Below are 18,509 nucleotides of genomic sequence, written 5' to 3' on the forward strand. Positions count from 1 at the left end.
AAACAAGGAGCGCAAAAATAAATAATATAATATGGCGATGTGCCCATCACTGGAAAATGCGCACCTAAATGAACGCTGCGACAATATCATTGCCAAGTGTTTCTGGGGTCAATTTTCTGGTTGCAGATATAGTGTGCCAGCGATGAATAATTATTTTTTTTCTGTCACTTTAACGGCTTAAGAATTACTCGAACATGGCAGCTCTAGACATTAGGCTCATATTCGGCATCTTGGTGGTGCTAAACATTGCGCTGTTGATTAAAAATGATTTATCCTAGCGCTAAAACCACAACACTGCAATTATGAAATAAGCGAGCAGTGCGAAGACCGAAAAAAAAGGTAAGTGGAACAAAGACCAACGCTGGCTTCCAACAGTCTGTTTATTCTATGATGAGGCAAATTTATGCAATTTGTTGATAAACCATACTCGCAGAAAAATTTCTAGTTACATGTGTGTAACCAAAGAATGAAAAGAAAATAGGTCTACGCCCTTGTCGCCCCTGCTCGCCGTTCATTTACTAAAGTTAATCACCACCTAGCCCATCATCCACCCTGACAAGACTGCCAAAGAAATCACTAATAGAACGACAAGAAATTGAAAAAAAAACTGAATTTATTCTGGGAATATCATAGCAACTATTGATCCGTACAATATATGCTAGGAAGAGGAGTGACTATCAGTGAATGGTTGATACCACGCTTAACGTTTCGACAAATCAATTGCCTGTTGCCTTATGTCACTCCACAGTGTCATGAAGGAAGCCTATCACCTTGTTGTCGTATCTTCTCCTCTAAACGGCTCAGCATCTCCGGCGTGAAGTATTCCCTCCAGCCTCCAACTTTCGCTTCTCGCACCACTGTGTACTTGTTGCAGTCCCCCTCGTAACCCTGCTTGCTCTTCGTGTTGTCTCTGGAAAACAACGCATTTAATAGTGGATTCTCGTTAGCCTGCAGGTTCATAACCATGGCGCGCCTCATATATTCAGGCGTGGACCATTCTAGAATGTTCCGGAGCGTATGTTCGTCTTTCTCAAGATGCTCGCCATAACCTTTTCCCAGGAAGTGTGCAAGCCTGAGCACGGTACTTCGGGTGTCCTTCTTGAGTTCCTCGTACGTGACAAAGAACACGTTGGGTTCGTCCTTCAGAGCATATGCCTTTGCTACGTGGTCAAAGTAATTTCCGTAACCTAAGTCACCTTCTACAAACGGTTCGAAGAACTCTTCGAAAGTGCCATCCTGAAAGCGGTAATGGCTCAGGTCTGTCGCCATGCGAAAAAGCGAGACGCAGACGTCCCAAGGGTTCCGAGCGATGTAGACGTACTTTGCCTTTTCGTTCATGGTCTCTCGCTCTAGAGGGTTATGCGTTAACAGAAGTCTCACGGGAAGTGGTGACTTCCAGCCGTCGCAACCCATGTATTCGATAAAGCGGAGATTGTTGGCAAAGTGTGCGTGCGTAGTGACCGCCTCGCCTTTTTTGATGATAAGCTGCGTGATGTACTGCATCCAATGCGTGCCGCTTTTCGGGAACGAGCTCTGAACGACGTCGCCATCCGCGGCACGAAAAAGAAGGCTTTTGCGGAAGATTTCTGGGTCGAGTACAGGACACCTGGCAACGCCGTCGATGATTTGGCGATAGGGCCTCCGTCCCGGCATAGCGGCGAATCTGCTGAAAAATTAGAACAGGATTGAGTTACTTTAGCCATCAGTTGCAAGGCTTGCGCAAAAAAGTGTTTCAGATGCTTCATTTACACATTCTCGCAATGCTTTCAGTGGTTTACGTTTTCGAAGTGTCGTTGGTTCGGGAATTGCATTTTATGGACTAAGTAGCCACCACACAGGACGTCACTACCGCAGCTGTGGTGAAATGGTAGAGCATCCGACTTGTATGTGGGAGGTACAGGGTTCGTATCCCATTGCCGCGGGAAACCCACCGGTTTTTCTAATGGGTAGAGGTGCACTACGACCTGGCCATCTGTTGTTTATATTGAGGCGGTCGCGTGCCTGCAGCCAGCTTGCCATATGTGGGTGTTCTTCTAAGCGAATGAAACTGCCGTACTTGCCGAACACCTGGCTGGCAGCACGCTTGTACCTATTTTAGCGGTAGGTACCCGGCGGCAGCGCTCCTCTGCCTCCCACAGCAGCGGCAGATGCTCGACTTTTTCACCAAAGCTGTGGTGGGGACAAGGGGCGTTCAGAGACCTTCCAAAATCTCTACAGGACCGCCTTTTGAGATGAGAACTCATACTAAGAACCGAGAGCGAGGTAGTGGTACATCTCTTCTCATTAAAAAAAATCAGTAGGTTTCTGGCGACACCAGGGTTCAAAACTAGTACCTACCGTATAGGAGGCGGAAGCTCTACCATTTCCCTAGTGCTGCGGTTGTGAATAGTCACGCAGTGTTATGCACTGTACTCATTAACTTCATCTTGAATCTTTTCGGTGATATTCCCTCAATGCGATGCAGTGGCTGCGCTAAATGGCTAGGTCGTGCACCCGGTGGTGATTTCCATGATAGTACTTACCTGTTTGCTGCTAGTGTTATAGCGTGTGCAGTGTGCTTTAAAAATTGCCTTCTCATTTGTTATGTCCATCGTCTTTTCGGCTGCTTTTTTCTTTTTTGAGGAATGTTTGGAATCGTAGCGATACAGCTGAGGGAGCCAGCCTTTGGATTTTTACTTTACATAATATTGAATGATGACGTCTAAGGAGCAGTGGCGTAGCCAGAAATTTTGTTCGGGGGGGGGGGGGGGGGGGGCGCAGGTTGCAGCGCGGCCTCCTCCTTATAGAATTTGTCGAGGGATCAAATGCATAAATAATAACTGCATTGCCAATTTCATTGTATATTAGATGCTGCAAACGAATTATTGAACGCTATGCACTGTCCATTAAAATATGTATGTTTTCATAACAGAATATATTCGTATGCCCCAAAAATTGTGGCAGAAATAACTGATATCAATAATTCCGTGTTTTTTTGTCTAATTAATAAGTAAAGAAAACATCTCATGAACTTTAGAACTATTGACCCTGTTCGCGGAGCAGTTTGTTTTCGAGAAACGAGATGGCGCTCACGGCGGCGCGCCATACCTCTCTTCAGCGACCGCGCACGAATATCAAACCATTACCCATTCTACCTTGCTTCTGTGCGATCAGCTGTAGGAAATGCAACTGAGTTTTCGCTAACACACTGTGCTCCAATTATGCTAGATTGAATAATGTGGATTGAAGACGCGTGCAGTAGTTGGCTGCAAAAATAGTGACTGTTATGTTAAGGAATAGAATGAATCTGTGTGGCGAAGTTCGCGGACCGCTGCTGCAACTGTCCGAACGTGTTACCGGCACTTCGTGATGTGCGGCTTTCCTCGAGGATACAGAAATTTGCTCATCCACCGGCCTTGTATCGCTAAACTTTAAAGAAAGGGCTTCATCCCCAGAACATCGGCAACAGTGAGTACCACTAGTTAAACAATGACAAAGGGAGTAGCGCCGCTTCCTGTCATAGTAAGTTTCGCGCACGTTATCTATACACATCTGTCCAAATGGCAGGAAAATTTACGCCCACTCTATCGCCGACGTATCAAGAATAAGTGAATGGACGCACACTTGAATATATGCGCACTGTATACACACAATAAATGACGCAGTACACCAATGGCGCACCAATGGTCGAAGCTGCATGTTTCGTGACGGTCCACAAGAGTAAGCGAATTACTAGCTGTAATATATATTTTCTACAAGGTATTACAATGTACAAAATAGCTACGTTTCAAGCCTTGTGCGCAGCAAGACCAAATCTATCGGATTCGGAACTGAGCACACCCGCGAGCGATTAGACAGAAAATAATCAGATAGTGGCCGCACCGAGGAACTTCACTGAGTCAGAAACTGACAAGCCACTGCTTCAAAATATTTGCCGAATAAAGAACAAAGAGCAAAACACACTAATCCTGACTGAATTCATAATCGCAAAGCTTGGAATGCATATTTAGCCCCGCTTTTAGAAGAAGCACCGTATAAACTGCCTGCGCCGTTTGGACATAGCTCAATCAGCTCCGAAAGAGCTTTTGCATGTTCTCTCAAGCTGTGATCAAAGCTTTGTGTCGTCCACCTAGTCACCGTCTACGATATCTCCGAAAACACAGGTTTTCTAAGCCGCGCCGGCGTCATACACTTCCATTGTAAACAAGGAGGCAACGCAGGCAGTTGAGGCAAGCAATGGACGCGTCACCATGTGATAAAATATGGCAGCGCCCACGAGATCGCCGCGAAAAGGGTCAATATCAATTCGAAACCAGCCAAGCAGTGCATGCAGCTTATATGAAAAACGTAAAGGCCATGAAATGAATAAGTTGAGGACAAATATTTTGATGAATCTTTGTCATTCAAGAACCTTGTTTACATTTTTCTACATATGCAACGGCCAGGAAGAAACCTCAATGAAGCTATCCCTCGTTGCAATCGATTGCGCAGGAGCAGCTGTAATTCGTCGTGTATTACACCGAGATAATACTCGCAGCAGTGAGTACAAATAAAAAGTGGGAGATCTGCAAAGTATATATTAGAAATGCGAAGATAGAATGGAATATACAAATGCGAAGCTACAACTCGCTAAAGGGCAAAAAAAGAGTCGCTGGAAACAAAGTTCACGGCTTGTATACACAAAACCTCGCAGAAAGATATTTAAAAATAGGTATGAGTCTCCAATAAATCTACGTGTTTAAGCAAACGTCAGTGTATATAATGCGTTAAATACGACAAATAAACATGTTGCTCAGTCACAGATAGTAAACTTTGAGCACAAAAAGACAGATGATCCTGGCAAAAACATAACTATGATCGCAGAAATCGTGATATGTACTTGGGCCATGCAGCGGTCGCGACAGTGCCATGTGGGTAGAATAATAGAGGAATAATGCAAAATCAGTACGAAAATGTGTAATTTAACTGCGTGCACAACGCAAACAATTATTCTACACCCAAAATTAAAGGAGGGTATTCCTTCGTTTCAAAAAAGAAAAAAAAGCAGGTAGCTGAAAAGGAAAGAAAAGGACAAACGAAGGCCACAGATGATGCGGTAAGTTGAACTACCCAATATCCGAGTGTTTTTGGCGGACGCCGCGTGGGCCGGGCTTTCAATGAGCAAGGTCGGTCAAAATTCGTTATTGGTATTCTCGTAATTCTTGTATTCGCGTGATTATTGTGATCATGATGCTAACTGCTAGAATAAACGGCGAAAATTTCTGCGGTTTTAAAAGTTAATTAAGAACTTATGGACCTGAAGGAACAGTGCTTTTTACTTGCATTGATTTTTGCTGCTTCGCTATCTAAAGGACAAACTTCTCTCGGCGGGAAAGTTGAGCTAAACGGTCACGTTGATGCCGACGTCTCTGTGGGTGTATAGAAGCGCCAGCCTAACCATGCGTTCCACAGAGATTGTAGAGCGCAAGTAGTTTTTTAGTAAACTCTTGTTAAAAAAATATTCTCTCTGTGCTGGCAGTGGTCACTGGAAGGGTGACTAGAAGCTGCAGCAGTATTTACACATTTACATAGAACCTGCTGTCGCAGTGAGAGATGGGCATCTATTCCGGTGCTAAAACCTAAAACACTGCCTTGATGTCGTTGGCATACTTGTTTAGGTACCTTGCAGGAACAGTAGGCTGTTCGATTCCAGCGATGTCCGTCGTTTCGTCAGGAAGTATGGAGAAGCAGCCTGCTTTTGAATCTAAGCTTTTTTTGATAATGTCACCACAAATTTCTATAATTTGGTTTTGTGCGTCTGGGCTTAAATACGAGGCAGTACTGGGGCAACTTTCCAAATGGTTCTTCAGATATGTATCTCCACAATCAGCTCGCATGCGAAGAAGCACTCTGAAAATGCCTGTATTTTCAGCAGGGGCATTGCTTAAATCCATAGGGCCCCTGTCCCTGTGGCCACGGACAGCCAGACCTTGTCGCCCGCAAAAAAAAAAAAAAAATCCTCAATAATAGGCCGTTCACTTTCTTCTGTTTTCTCATATTTTACTTTGCCTGCCCTGGTCCAGCTGATCAATCACATTGGGCACGCTTCCTGAAAATGTTTGGAGAAATTTATCAGCTGCTAGCTGACAGTCACGGTGATATTTAGTATTTTCGTGTGTGGGGGAGGTTGCGAACGCGCGCTTCCATTTATGGAACGGCTTGGACACGAGCGTTCCAGTGCGCGCATGTTGGCCCAAGTTTATAAGAACTAATGTTCTTATAAACTTATAACCCCATAAAGTTCAAGAATTGAAAATCTTTTAAAGCATGCCTTTGGAAATGTCAGCGCACCTTTCGCGTCAAAAGTTTATCAGAACTTTATACCCATAAAGTTTCGTAATATAAATCCATGGGCTCCGCATATTCCGCGGCCGCTGCGACATGCCGCAACGCGCGCGCTCGCTATCGAAAAGCCGTTGAAAGTTTGTGCTCGGATGGGGCTCCTTGCGTTACGTGACTCCAGGTGCAAGGGCGTTGTCACGAAATCCAGCCCGAGTTCGCAATGTTCGTGCCGAAATGTCTTTTCGAGCGTGAAAAGGACATTGCAGACAAAATCCAGAATGATTGCCGGCGTCGGTGGTAGTTTTGGTCGGCGGTGCATACCAGCACGAAAAAGTTTCGGGGGGGGGGGGGGGCTGAAGCCCCATCAGCCCCCTCCCCCCTGGCTACGCGCCTGCTAAGGAGTACTAATTTTTTCCCATGATTCCTTGATGTCTCTGTGCATGAAAGACAGTGGTCCAGGTAAATTGCTGGCTGAAATTGTTGGTGCTTCTCTAAAGTGCTTCACATGGCACCACGGGACAATGGGATGAGACGAAGGTTGCCAAAGAAAAATGCAGCAGATGGTGCGAACTGTACCTGCCAATGTCGCGCTTTTCTCATTCATCGATCACAACACAACTGCGCTAAACGACAGCATAGGACTGCTGTTAGAAAGGAAAGATATTCCCTTAGCCCTGATTCGCTGTAAGCTGGCTATGTGCTGTTTATGCTCGATATTCAGAATTGACTAACCGATTAGGTAGTTTGAGCTTCAGCATACACGTCAAAGCTGTGGATTGGGTGCGTGAGCAATTCTGGGAGCACTGTCGACTATATATGAAGAGATCTAAACGTCAGAGACGGAGACTAGTGAAGGCACAGAGGTTCGCGCTAGATACGCTAGCATTAGATGATGCAACGTGGAAGGGCACATTAGTATTTTCATCGCGAGGATGCGGCATTCACTGCATTTTCCTTTCCCCGCATAGTATAATCGTTCTCGATGTCCTCTATCTAGTCATATCTTGGACACGAGTTCGCATATGATATAGTGGGTGAGCCAAAGTTACTTTCGAAGTTCTGTGTTTTCTAGGAAGACCGAAAAACTAAGAAGAATTCAATAATCAAAGTTCCCGTTAACCTGAAAGAGGTAAGTATTCGAGTTTCATACACTTTGAGCAAAAGTACCCCGTAGATAAGTGTTCTGCGAAATTGCCCGAAAATGGGGAGTTTCATTGCATGGAAGCACCGAAGCATATTTGTTGTTAGGAGAAAAAGTCGAAAGAGTTGGTGAATATGGGCAGTGCATTTTGTGAACACGGTTAGTATGAGAGGTCGTAAAATTTTGAAGCCAGTTGTTTCTTTGACGCGTTCGGCAGTTTTCGTGGTTGGTGGATGGCGGTGGGTCTTTCACCACCGACACGTGAAAGTTGAAGTTCAGTTGCGCGAGAGAACGCGCAACTGAATGGCAGGGCACATTGATGAAAAGTAAATACATATGTATAAATACCTTTCAACCGAACGTAGTCCCAAATTTATGAGGAGGCAAGCATATCGCAAAGGCGAAGGCCTATTATTCAACAACTCTAAGCGCAGGGACAACTACTTCGGATTTATTCGGGCGAATTTTTCGCCTACTGCGAACCTTCTCTTTTCTTAGAAACTCATGTTTGTTTCCATTATAGCTTCTTTCTACATTCAGGTGAATGGAACTTATTCTTTTCACGAATCTCCTGCCATCGTCAAGATTTAAGTAGAACTGATTTATCTTGTTCGATATGCCTGATAACGCTTCGGCGGTGCCTGTGCTTTGAGGTCATTGTATGTTTGCACAGTGATAACTTACACAAACAATGAGCCTAATAACAAGCTAGAAATGTTAGAAATTGCACGTAAATTTGGTTAGAAGCAAAGTAATTTGTTCAGATGCGTCTATACATACTCCGGTATACATTGATGTGGAACCACTTTAACTTGAATGAAGATGAGAAAACCAAAATGAGGCATTTTTATAAAGTAGGAGGCCGAATGTCTGAAAAGAAAAAAAAACTAGAACGCCTGGTCCCTGCTTCATTACCTATTGTCTTAGAGAAAGCTTCACTTTATTTTGGAAGGGTTCTGTCATGATATGTTATCACAAATCAGGATAAACGAATACAAACTGGTGGGGAGAAATGAGCCTCTAGTCACAGCCCTATATTAAAATGCAAGGGCGAGAGAATAAAACACAATGAAATATGATCCTATCATCTAATCAACTGGGATCTAACAAGGGGATTCTTAAATTGGAGGAAACATTTGAATAAAGGGACATGTTTTCACGGGGATACTTCAATTGTTTAACCATGCTGGATCTATTTATTACGACGGGACCTGTTTTGCTTATCACCACTTTAACTTTAGATGCTGGGGATAGTAAGGCGCTAGGAGGTACCCATCTTCGTTAGTTTAAATGGTAATCACTGCCATAACTTCTCTTAACTCTGCAATAGGTACAGCTGATTGATGAAGTTTACAGGGGGTCACCTCATAGCCTTGTTTTCTGGAACCTATTTCTATAGCTATATCTATATCATATATAGGAATAGGCATATTTCTATACCTATCCTATATCACGTCTAGTAACTCAATAGCGTGCTGGCCAAACTCAGGAGCTTACAGTCCGCGTGCTACGAAATCGCTACGGCCGACTGGCAGGTAGTTGTAGCGATAGTGCTTTCGTACAGACCTTCAGCGCAGTCCGATATGCAGACAAGGGAAGCATTGTGTTCTGTCGTAAGCCACCAGAACCACACCAACAAGAGCAACAAAAATGTCCCACCTTTGGTCCCACAAGGTGGACGAACTGTCAGGGCAGCTGAACCTTCGAAACGGCTTGCACTAATAGACAGCACTCGAAAGCGTTTGTTGGGGCTTATTCCTGAGGTATAAAATACCTTACAGCAGCCGAAGTGACGGCAATCTTTACGCACGTACGCGAAAAACGAAATCTTTGGGAGTGACGCCAAGACCAATAACATAGGGAGTTGTGAACAATGTGCGTGATCTGCGGACCTTAGCCTCGATCGCTTAGGGCTAGATAAGAAATAGATTGTGGCGACCACTAGCGGAGACATCTGTCTACGGCACTCAGTTTTTATATTTGCTCAAGTGAGTTAATTATTACCGAATGCGCGGACACCTTGTAGTATACCGACTATATACTCATAAACGTTATAAACGTGAATTCTTAGTTACATTGTATACAGTAACGGATGGGATGGATTTATTTACAAGAATGATGGATGGTTAACGTAGCGCAACGGACAGGACGGTCATCCAAGCCCAACAGGCAGCGGCCAGCTCCTCGCGCACCCTTCTACTTCCTCTTCCTTCGGCTGCGCCGTGCAGCGTGACAATACCATAAAATTACTAATCCTTCCGATTCGCAAGAACTGCCGGAAGACTTTGACCGCATAACTGAGTGTTGTTGTAATTCAAGCGAATGTAAGGCCATGCGAATATTTCCTAACGCTGCCATGAAAACGTATTTTAATAATGGTGATCGTATGGCGTCAGTTGGGGCCTCTTACAAGTATCTCAGCTTTCACATATCACGTAACCTTTCCGGGTATTTGCTCATTGACTATGTTACTAATAACGCTAACCGCATGGTTGGGTACTTAAGCCATAATTTTAGCCATGCCCCTTCCTCCCTGAAGTTAGGGAGTTTTAGTATAGCGCAAAACGCTCACGTGAGCGTTAACGTGCGACGCAACGATAGCGCAAAGAAAGGCTCCACTGCGTGGTACAAGGTTGTGTTTTAGAATAGCGGAACGGAGCAAAACGCTAACGCCAACGCAAATACACGTGGGCGCCATCTCGATGCGGATACAGCAAACATTAGCAAACGTGAGCATACCCCCTCGTTAAGCTATACTGCGCCGCTAATCGATAACGTATATAGAAAACAACGCCAATTTGTCACCTGTACGCCGCTTTCGAAGCATCATCACACAAATCTAAAGCAAACACGAGCATTGGTGGGGAACGAATGAGCCGAACACTGCAGGCCGACGACTCGATAGATCTGAAGTGGAGGGCTCTCGCTTCAACAGGCGCCATCTTGCCCTACGTACGGAATTCCTAGCACGCGTTAGCGTTGAACGCTATATTCTGGAAATAGCGTACGTACGTAAGAGTTCTGGCTACGTATACGTTCTGCGCATGCACAGTTTGCAGCACGCAACGCTAACGCTAAGTCCTTGCGTTTGATGTTTTCCACTATACTAAAACTCCCTGTTAATTCTTTACAAAACTTTATCGTTCGCTTCAAATTGGAGTATGCTTTAGCCAATTGGGATCCTACTCATTCTTCACTTGTTTCTACTTTAGAAGTATTCAAAGCCGCGGTGCACGCTTTATCCTGTGTAATAATTCTCGCTATGCAAAGATCTCATCAATGAAACGAACTCGATCTTAACTTACGTGATCGTTCATGACGGCGAAATGTTCCCGTCTCTGGCTTTTTCAAAAAGTTTTTCATTTGAACCTCCTTTTAAAAGAAATCCTTTTTGCCCCTCCGTCTTATATTGCGTCCTGCACTGACCACAGTCGGGGTGCCATTGCGCCCTACAAAACGTTACAGTGACTCATTCATCCCTAGGACGAGCATGAACTGGAATCGCCTTCACGCATCCGTCGCACTTATCACCGACTCTACCAACTTCAAGACCGGTGTACAGAATGCATTTTGTTGAAATAGCGATTATATGGACGCTCCAAGCGCATTTCTGCCGTCGCCGTCATCGTCTCCGGGATGTTCCGTATAAACTCCAAACACGATAACATCATTACCGAGCGCCGTACGCAGTAGGTGCTAGTGAAAGCTTGCGACAGTCAGGCGACCATCGCGGCTCAATCTCGCGCGCTCGCGGGAGGAATGCGGGGCGGAAGATCGCTGTCTTCTGACGCGCGCGAGGTACAGGGGAAGCTTGGAAAGGGGAGGGGGGGGGGGCGTTTTACTTCGGCGGCTGCTCCTTACGGCGCGGCCGCGCGGGCGCCGTATCTTGAATGCGATCTGCGATGTGGAAGAAGTACGTGAAGTGCCGGTAGCTTCGTATGCGCTGTGCTTTCCACGTTTAGTTCGCGTTGAACAGAGAGACAGCACGAAGGTTAATTCGCTCGCTGCTGCATGCTGCTGCCGCGCTTCCTGACTCCAGCGTTCTGACTGCGAGTTCCCGGGTTCATCGAGCGAGATGTGTTCATGTTTAGCTGTGCACGAGTGACAATGTGCTTGTTAAATTAGTAATCGAATGTTTGCAAGTTTATACGGCCAATAAAACTAATATCCTTACTTCGTATAGCTGTTTACTAATTTGCTATCGCAATCGGTGCTTCGCCTTTCAGGCGAAACTAGGCCTTTTTTGTTTATTAAATGGGAACATTTGCCCTTGACAAACATTTGCCAATTTGAGAGTAACTATTATCTGGCGGCCTACGTCTTGGTGCGCTCATGGTCATTTCGTTAACTTGGTAGGTATCAAAATTGGCGTAGTATGACAAGAGTATATGATGAACATAAATGATAGGTCATGACATGTGTTTCAAGTAGGTCATGAAAGAGCCGCCTACGTCTTGGTGCTCTCGTGGTCCTTTCGTTAACTTGTAGGCTCCCCGCACACTGCTGCGCATAACATAGATTGCCAAAGGACGTGGGATATGGCGGCTTTTTTGTACTTTTACTGCAATAATGTTGTTTTTCACTTCACTCCTTTCTGTAACGCATTGGGTCCTTGAACATATGTGGGGGGACTATGACTTCTGACATCCTCCTTTATTGTTTCCTTCACTTAGTGCAAACGTCCGAACCCATTCCAGTGGTTTTTTAGTGCTAATCTTCTTTTGTGAGTCATTGTCATTTTTTGAGTCATGGTAATTATCGAGTCATTATTGCATTCTACTGTCATTATCGTTACTATCATAACTATACTTGTACCCATTACCACCATTAATTCTCGATTCTTTGCCACTTTGTTGGTTTTTTGACCCATGAGAGCACCAAGACGTAGGCTCATGTTTCATGACCTACATGACACACATGTCATGACCTATCATGTTCATAATACATTCTTGTCATACTATGCCAATTTCGATACCTACCAAGTTAACGAAACGACCATGGGAGCACCAAGACACAGGCGGTTATTTCATGACCCACATGACACGGACGTCATGATATTCATGTCATGACCTATGTTTTATGTTCGTCATATATTCTTGTCATACTGTGCCAATTTTGGTACATACCAAGTAAAGAAACGACCATGAGTGCCGCAAGATGTAGGCGGCTAGATAGATAGATTCTCTCAAAGTGGTAAATGTTCGCCAAGAAATGTTTCGCATTTAAAAAGCAGACGGCTGGCTTATACAAAACGTCATATCCGGCTCATACAGCAACTTGCTACACACGAACGTGTTATATACAATGATGCTGCCTTACCATCCGAAAACACCAGTCAGTGTAGGTATGCTTCTACTTGGTACAGCTGCACCAACGCCGAACGCGGCTGAACCTCCATCAACCCTCGAATATTACAAGAAATACTCAGGCAGAGGTGCAAGCAACCTACGACTACATGCACGTGGAACTAGTGACTGCACAAAACGCGAGAACTCTCATTCACAACATTTACATGAACTCGCAGTCGGTATTTAGAGCGCGTGACAACATCCTCTATGGCGACGAGTTTCTGCGAAATCTCCGACAAGAGGTCACCTACGCCCGAAGTCTCGGAAACCGAGTGATAACCAAACGTACACCTGCGCACAGCGGGATCTCTCGCAATGAAATGACCCACAGGCTTGCGCGCGCCGATCTTCTCTCCTCGCAAGCCAAAGAGCCTAATAGCCAGCCATCTTACCTGACACCGCGCCATTCATTACTGAACCCCACCGTCGACCTGCAAAAAGCCTGGGCAAAGCGCACCGCCGATGTGGTTGCAGTCGTCAACCCGCTGTCCATACCCCCCATCCCAAGCTCTCTCTCTCTCGCAGGGCTGCTGGGGCCATCGGGCGCATCCAGACGGGAACGCTGGTGACCCCGTTCCTTCTAAGTCGATTCCGAGGCAATGGAGAGCCAGCATCGGAACCTGCTACCTGCCTCAAGTGCCAGAATCGGGTTGATCTGGACCACAGGCTCTGTGATGGTCCAGTTTACAGCGCGGTTCGGACCAAAGGGCCCTCCAGCATACAGCTGGGCCCATTGCCGACATCACTTCATGCATGGGCGTATCCAGCGCCATCATCATCGCCAGAGCACGCTATGGAACTGTGGCGGGCTCTGCAGTCAGTACACCGGGACCCGCCTGCACCACCACTGGGAGACCGACAGCGTGGCGTCTCTGAGCAATGCAGGGCGCCTGATGGGGTCCACGCCACACTTGCTGCTTCCAAGTCTACTAAAGAATGCTGAGATAGCTGACTCTGCCTCCCTTAATCCCCATTCATATTCCTTGCCACCGAAGCGCATAAGAGCGCAAATAAGTGGAGGAAACGAGTTACCGACCAAACACTTCAATTCGTCGTTTTCGCAGCCAAACGCTTACCGCGACTTTGCAGAGCCTCGCTCTGATCGTCCACGCACGAACTCCTCATTAGGCGTCGAACGGGAATGTTTGACATATGCAACGGTGGAGGTTGCGCGAATACACCTTTGAGGTCCGCATAATTGCTACAGCAATAAAAACAGTTGGCCTGAGCTGGCAGCAGATAGTGGAAATAAAAATATGCAACATTTGAGAAGCTCAGGAATAAATGCTGAAGTAGACCTCCCTAGACTGTAGTCGTCGTTGCAGATGTGTTGGTATAGCAGGTAAATGCATGATACATAGAGATCAAAAACTTAAGGCAATTTTGAAGACGTCGTTAAAAAACCAAAGCCCCTTTCTTAAAGAACGATGGGTTAACGCGAAGCTTTCTCCCATGCAAACTCCGGTTCCGGTTGACTAAAGGTGTAACTTGTGCGTGCATCATCGCAGACGTCACGTCTCAGCGACTGACTAAAGGTGTGGTGTAGTGCTTGCCTCATTTAGCACGTGATGGTGATGCCAATGGGGAGTAGGTATAGCGCCACCTCATGAGCACATAAAATGAGTTTATAAAATAAACAGCATTAATGCCGCATTGAACGCCGCAGCGGTGCTTCGAATGATGAACTCCTCGCGTGCAACCGAGCACGCTTTTATTTGCTTTTACCGAGGCGCAATTAGAAAGCAGGCGAGAGCTTGCACGGACAAGGAAAGCGCGGCAAGAAACATATCACCAAAGGGCTATAATGCTTTAGCATTTCCACATGTAAGCAGTCATAAGTGTGCTCTTAAATTTTTGCTGATGCCGGAAGAGACAGTTTTACGAAACATGGATAGTTCCAACTTCGGATCGCCGAATTTAAGGGATGATAGAAGGTTAGGCCACACTGTGTACCCGGTTTCAATCATTACTCCCCATTTTATTTGGTTACGAGTTACGTGGTAGCAAACGTAAATGCAATATATGTTCCAGGAGGACCGAGTCACTTCCGTCATCAGCCTATATTTATGTCCATTGCAGGACGAAGGCCTCTCCGTGTTATCTCCAATTACCCCCATCTTGTGCTAGCTGATTCCAACTTGCGCCTGCAAATTTCCTAACTTCATCACCCCACCTAGTTTTGTGCCGTCCCCGACTGCGCTTCTCTTCTCTTGGTATCCATTCTGTAACTATAATGGTCCACCGGTTATCCACCATACGCATTACATGGCCTGCCCAGCTCCATTTCCCCCCTTAATGCCAACTAGAATATCGACTATCCCCATTTGTTCTCTGATCCACACCGCTCTCTTCCTGTCTCTTAACGTTAGGCCTAACACGTTTCGCTCCATCGCTCTTTGTGTGGTTCTTAACTCGTTCTCGAGCTTCTTTGTTAACCTCCAAGTTTCTGCCCGATATGCTAGCACCGGAGAATATAATGATTGCACACTTTCCTTTTCAACGACGTGGTGGCGTGGTGCCGAAGTAGAACAACCGGCTTATAATCTGAAGGTCGTAAGTTCGAATCCTGCTCCAGTCCACTACATTTCCAGGCATGGTGTGGCGCCTGACACCGGTAAAAATATCGCCGAGATCTAGTGTGGCTATACTATTCCAGATGCAACCAAATTAGGAAGGCCCACTAAGCTTCAACAAAGTCACTCCCTCACCAGAACAGGAATTGGCCTCCCTGGTGCAGTATTCGGCCACTACCTCCCTCATGACTCCGAGTCACTTTGTCAAGAGTTAACTACAAGAAATATTTGTTTGCCCAGAGGCATCAAGTTTTAAGCCAAGCTACGTGTAATACGAGCAGAGCCTGACATATTCCGGCATTTCCACATTGTCAAAGTCGTTTTTAAGAAAGTCGCACAAAGAACGACGCTACATTTGTTTTTGTTTGTACGATCCTAGGAAAAATTATGTATACAAAAAATGTATCACAAGCAAGGCATATGTGCACACTCGGTGATGAAGACTGGAATTGATCAACGGAGGTCGAACAACGTTCGCCACTACTTTCATTCCACGCAAATATAACATTTTAAACCAACGTTTCGCCAAGCTGACTTGTCTTCACTAGCACGACTGTCAATAACCACAAAAAATGAACCATTCTCATACCCTACTCTCGAATATTTTTAAAAGATTATTTTCAAAACAAAAACAAAAAAACGGTAGATTACATGAAACCGGTGTAGATTAAAACTTCGTGCCAAGGGACTATTGAATGTCTATGCTACGTTGAAGCTTGAACAGTTTCTACTAGCACGCCGTCGGTACCGAAATCAGAGGAAAAAATTTGAAGTCTCATTCCGAAAATTGAGAATTTCTTTAACTACGCCAAATATCCTCTCCTTCGGGGTGTCTTCATTGGGCTTTAGCCGCAGTAACATCTGCGTGGCCATTTGCGACTACCTTTGTGACACTACAAGGCTACCATGTTAATTCTCAAAATCAATAATAATATAGACTCATTAAATGGCCGATTGTGTGCTCGAAATTATTATAATACCACCAAAAAACCACCAAACTTGCTGTTTATGTATAATTACAATTATTTTATTTCTATATCAGCTGGGTAAATCTGTCTCCTAATTATTATAAACGTGATACTCCTCTCTCATTTACTTTTCGCTTACATTTTTCTCTCTCCTACAACCCTTTAACTTTTGATCGCCGGCTTCTTGGCCAATCCCCCGTAGTGGGCACGCGCCACAAGTGAGGAACAAGCAAGCAAGCAATCGCTTGCAAATATACACTATTGTCAAGTAGTAGTGACAGTGCAGAAAACAGTCGTAAAAATGTGTATGACGAAACTGATTCTTTATTGGGCGAACCTCCGCTCATAAAAGCAAGCTACACTTGAAGCACCACGATAGCGGCCAACACAGTCGGCGATCGCCGAAATCTGATCAGCGGCGAAACGCGTCGGCTTTTATACATGAGTCATCGAAGGTTCCAGAACAATCCCTGGTGCCCGCTTGTCTTCCAGAAAGTTCTAGACAATTCGCGCTGCTCAGATTACATGAGCGTTGGTGACAACAGACAACGGATAGGAGCATCGATAACGTTCGAGAATCTTCCGATACATGCAGGCGCGTCCTCTGCCTAGCGAATACGTTTAACATTTGGTAGCCGGTGAAAAGCGGTCACCGGTGAGAAATAAACAGTATACGTGTCAATACCCTCCCCTTAAGGTGGCGGTCCCACTCCGGCGGCACGCGCGCCCCGTTTTCAGTACTTTTGGAGCAACCGTGGTGGCTCTTCTACGTAGGATATAAAGTTGTCGTATATATCATAGAAAGTTTAATTCTTGTAGATTCCAACTACATATAATATAAAGAAATTGATTAATGCGATTTAGAAATAAATGTTCAAGAACAAGCATGAGATACATGGTTTTTGCGTACTGTGTCTCAGTTGTGACCATATTTAGAAGAAACTACCGCATTTACTGTATTGCGGCTTGCTGTGTAGAATTAGGACATATTTATCGGTTTCCTAGACAGCAAAATAATATTGAATTGTTACTTTTTGGATAATTTGCTTTTGAAGATTGTCAAATATAGCAAACTTCTGTTGCAAACAGCCCGGTAACTACACGCTCAAGGAAGCTAATTTTTGGATCAATTAGAGTTCAAAGAATTTTCATTTAGGACGCAAAATTTCATTCCTGTACCTTTATTAGTTTTCAACCGCAGCTTCGTAGATTCAGTACCTTCCCGCGAAAATGGGCAAAAGTAAAACCAGAATTATAAATGTTGCTTAATTTCGGCCGCATTATTAGGAAAACTTATAAAGGTACATGAAAGATATTTTGCGTACTAGATGGAAATTTCTTGAACTCTAACTTTTCCAAACATTAGCTTCCTCGAACTTGTAGTGGCCGGGCTGCTTACAAGAGAAGTTTGCAATATTTGGCAATCTTCAAAAGCAAATTATGCAAAAAGTACAAATTCAAAATTATTTTGCCGCGTCTAGGAAATATAGAAGTATGTCCTAAAGCTACACAGCAAGTCGCAATGCTGTAAATGCGGTAGTTTCTTCTAAATATGGTCACAACTGAGACACAGTTCACAAAAACCACGCTTGTTCTTGAACATTTATGTCTAAATCACACTAATAGCTTTCTTTATATAATATATGGTTGGAATCTACAAGAATTAGGCTTTTTCATGGTATATACCCCCACTTTATATCCCAAGTAGAAGAGCCGCCACGGTTGCTCCAAAAGTACTGAAAACGGGGGGCTCGTGTCGCCGGAGTGGGACCGCCACCTTAATAAGCATCGCCCCGATGCTACAAACACGGAAGCGAAAACAAAACCACGCGTAAAGAAGAAAAAAAAAGCACATAACAAAACAACAAAGTACCTAAGTTCGTCAGCGGGCGTAGAACAGCTTAAGACGCACTACGTGGATGAATTCAGGTCGTGCGCGGCGCCGCTGTGATTGCGAAATGCCGTCCGGCACGACCTCATAGTCCAGTGCGCCAATACGTCGGATGATCTTATATTTTCCGAAATAGCAACGTAATAGTTTCTCGCTAAGTCCTCGTCGGCGTATCGGAGTCCAGACCCAAACACGGTCGCCGGGCTGGTACTCCATGTATAGCGTCGTCGAAGATTGTAGTGTCGGCTGTCGGTGCTCTGCTGGTTCTTGATGCGTAGGCGGGCGAGC

General features: G+C 45.1%; 1 protein-coding gene across 3 annotated transcripts in view; it reads right to left on the reverse strand.

The window, feature by feature from the left end:
* Window positions 1–503: 503 nt before the first annotated feature.
* LOC119445632 (sulfotransferase 1C2) overlaps window positions 504–18,509 on the reverse strand; it is a 30,045-nt gene continuing 12,039 nt past the window's right edge. The window contains exons 1-2 of one of the 3 annotated variants that reach the window (XM_049663476.1): window positions 9,101–9,213; window positions 504–1,666 (exon numbers count right to left, since the gene is read on the reverse strand). In XM_049663476.1, the coding sequence (XP_049519433.1) occupies window positions 751–1,653 (903 nt within the window). In that variant the 5' untranslated portion in view covers window positions 1,654–1,666; window positions 9,101–9,213 and the 3' untranslated portion in view covers window positions 504–750. Of the gene's footprint in view, window positions 1,667–9,100; window positions 9,214–18,509 lie in introns of those variants that run through there. The other 2 variants (XM_037708511.2, XM_049663477.1) reach the window with 2 other exon arrangements.

This window comes from Dermacentor silvarum, chromosome 3 (assembly GCF_013339745.2).
Source record: "Dermacentor silvarum isolate Dsil-2018 chromosome 3, BIME_Dsil_1.4, whole genome shotgun sequence".
Taxonomy (NCBI): domain Eukaryota; kingdom Metazoa; phylum Arthropoda; class Arachnida; order Ixodida; family Ixodidae; genus Dermacentor; species Dermacentor silvarum.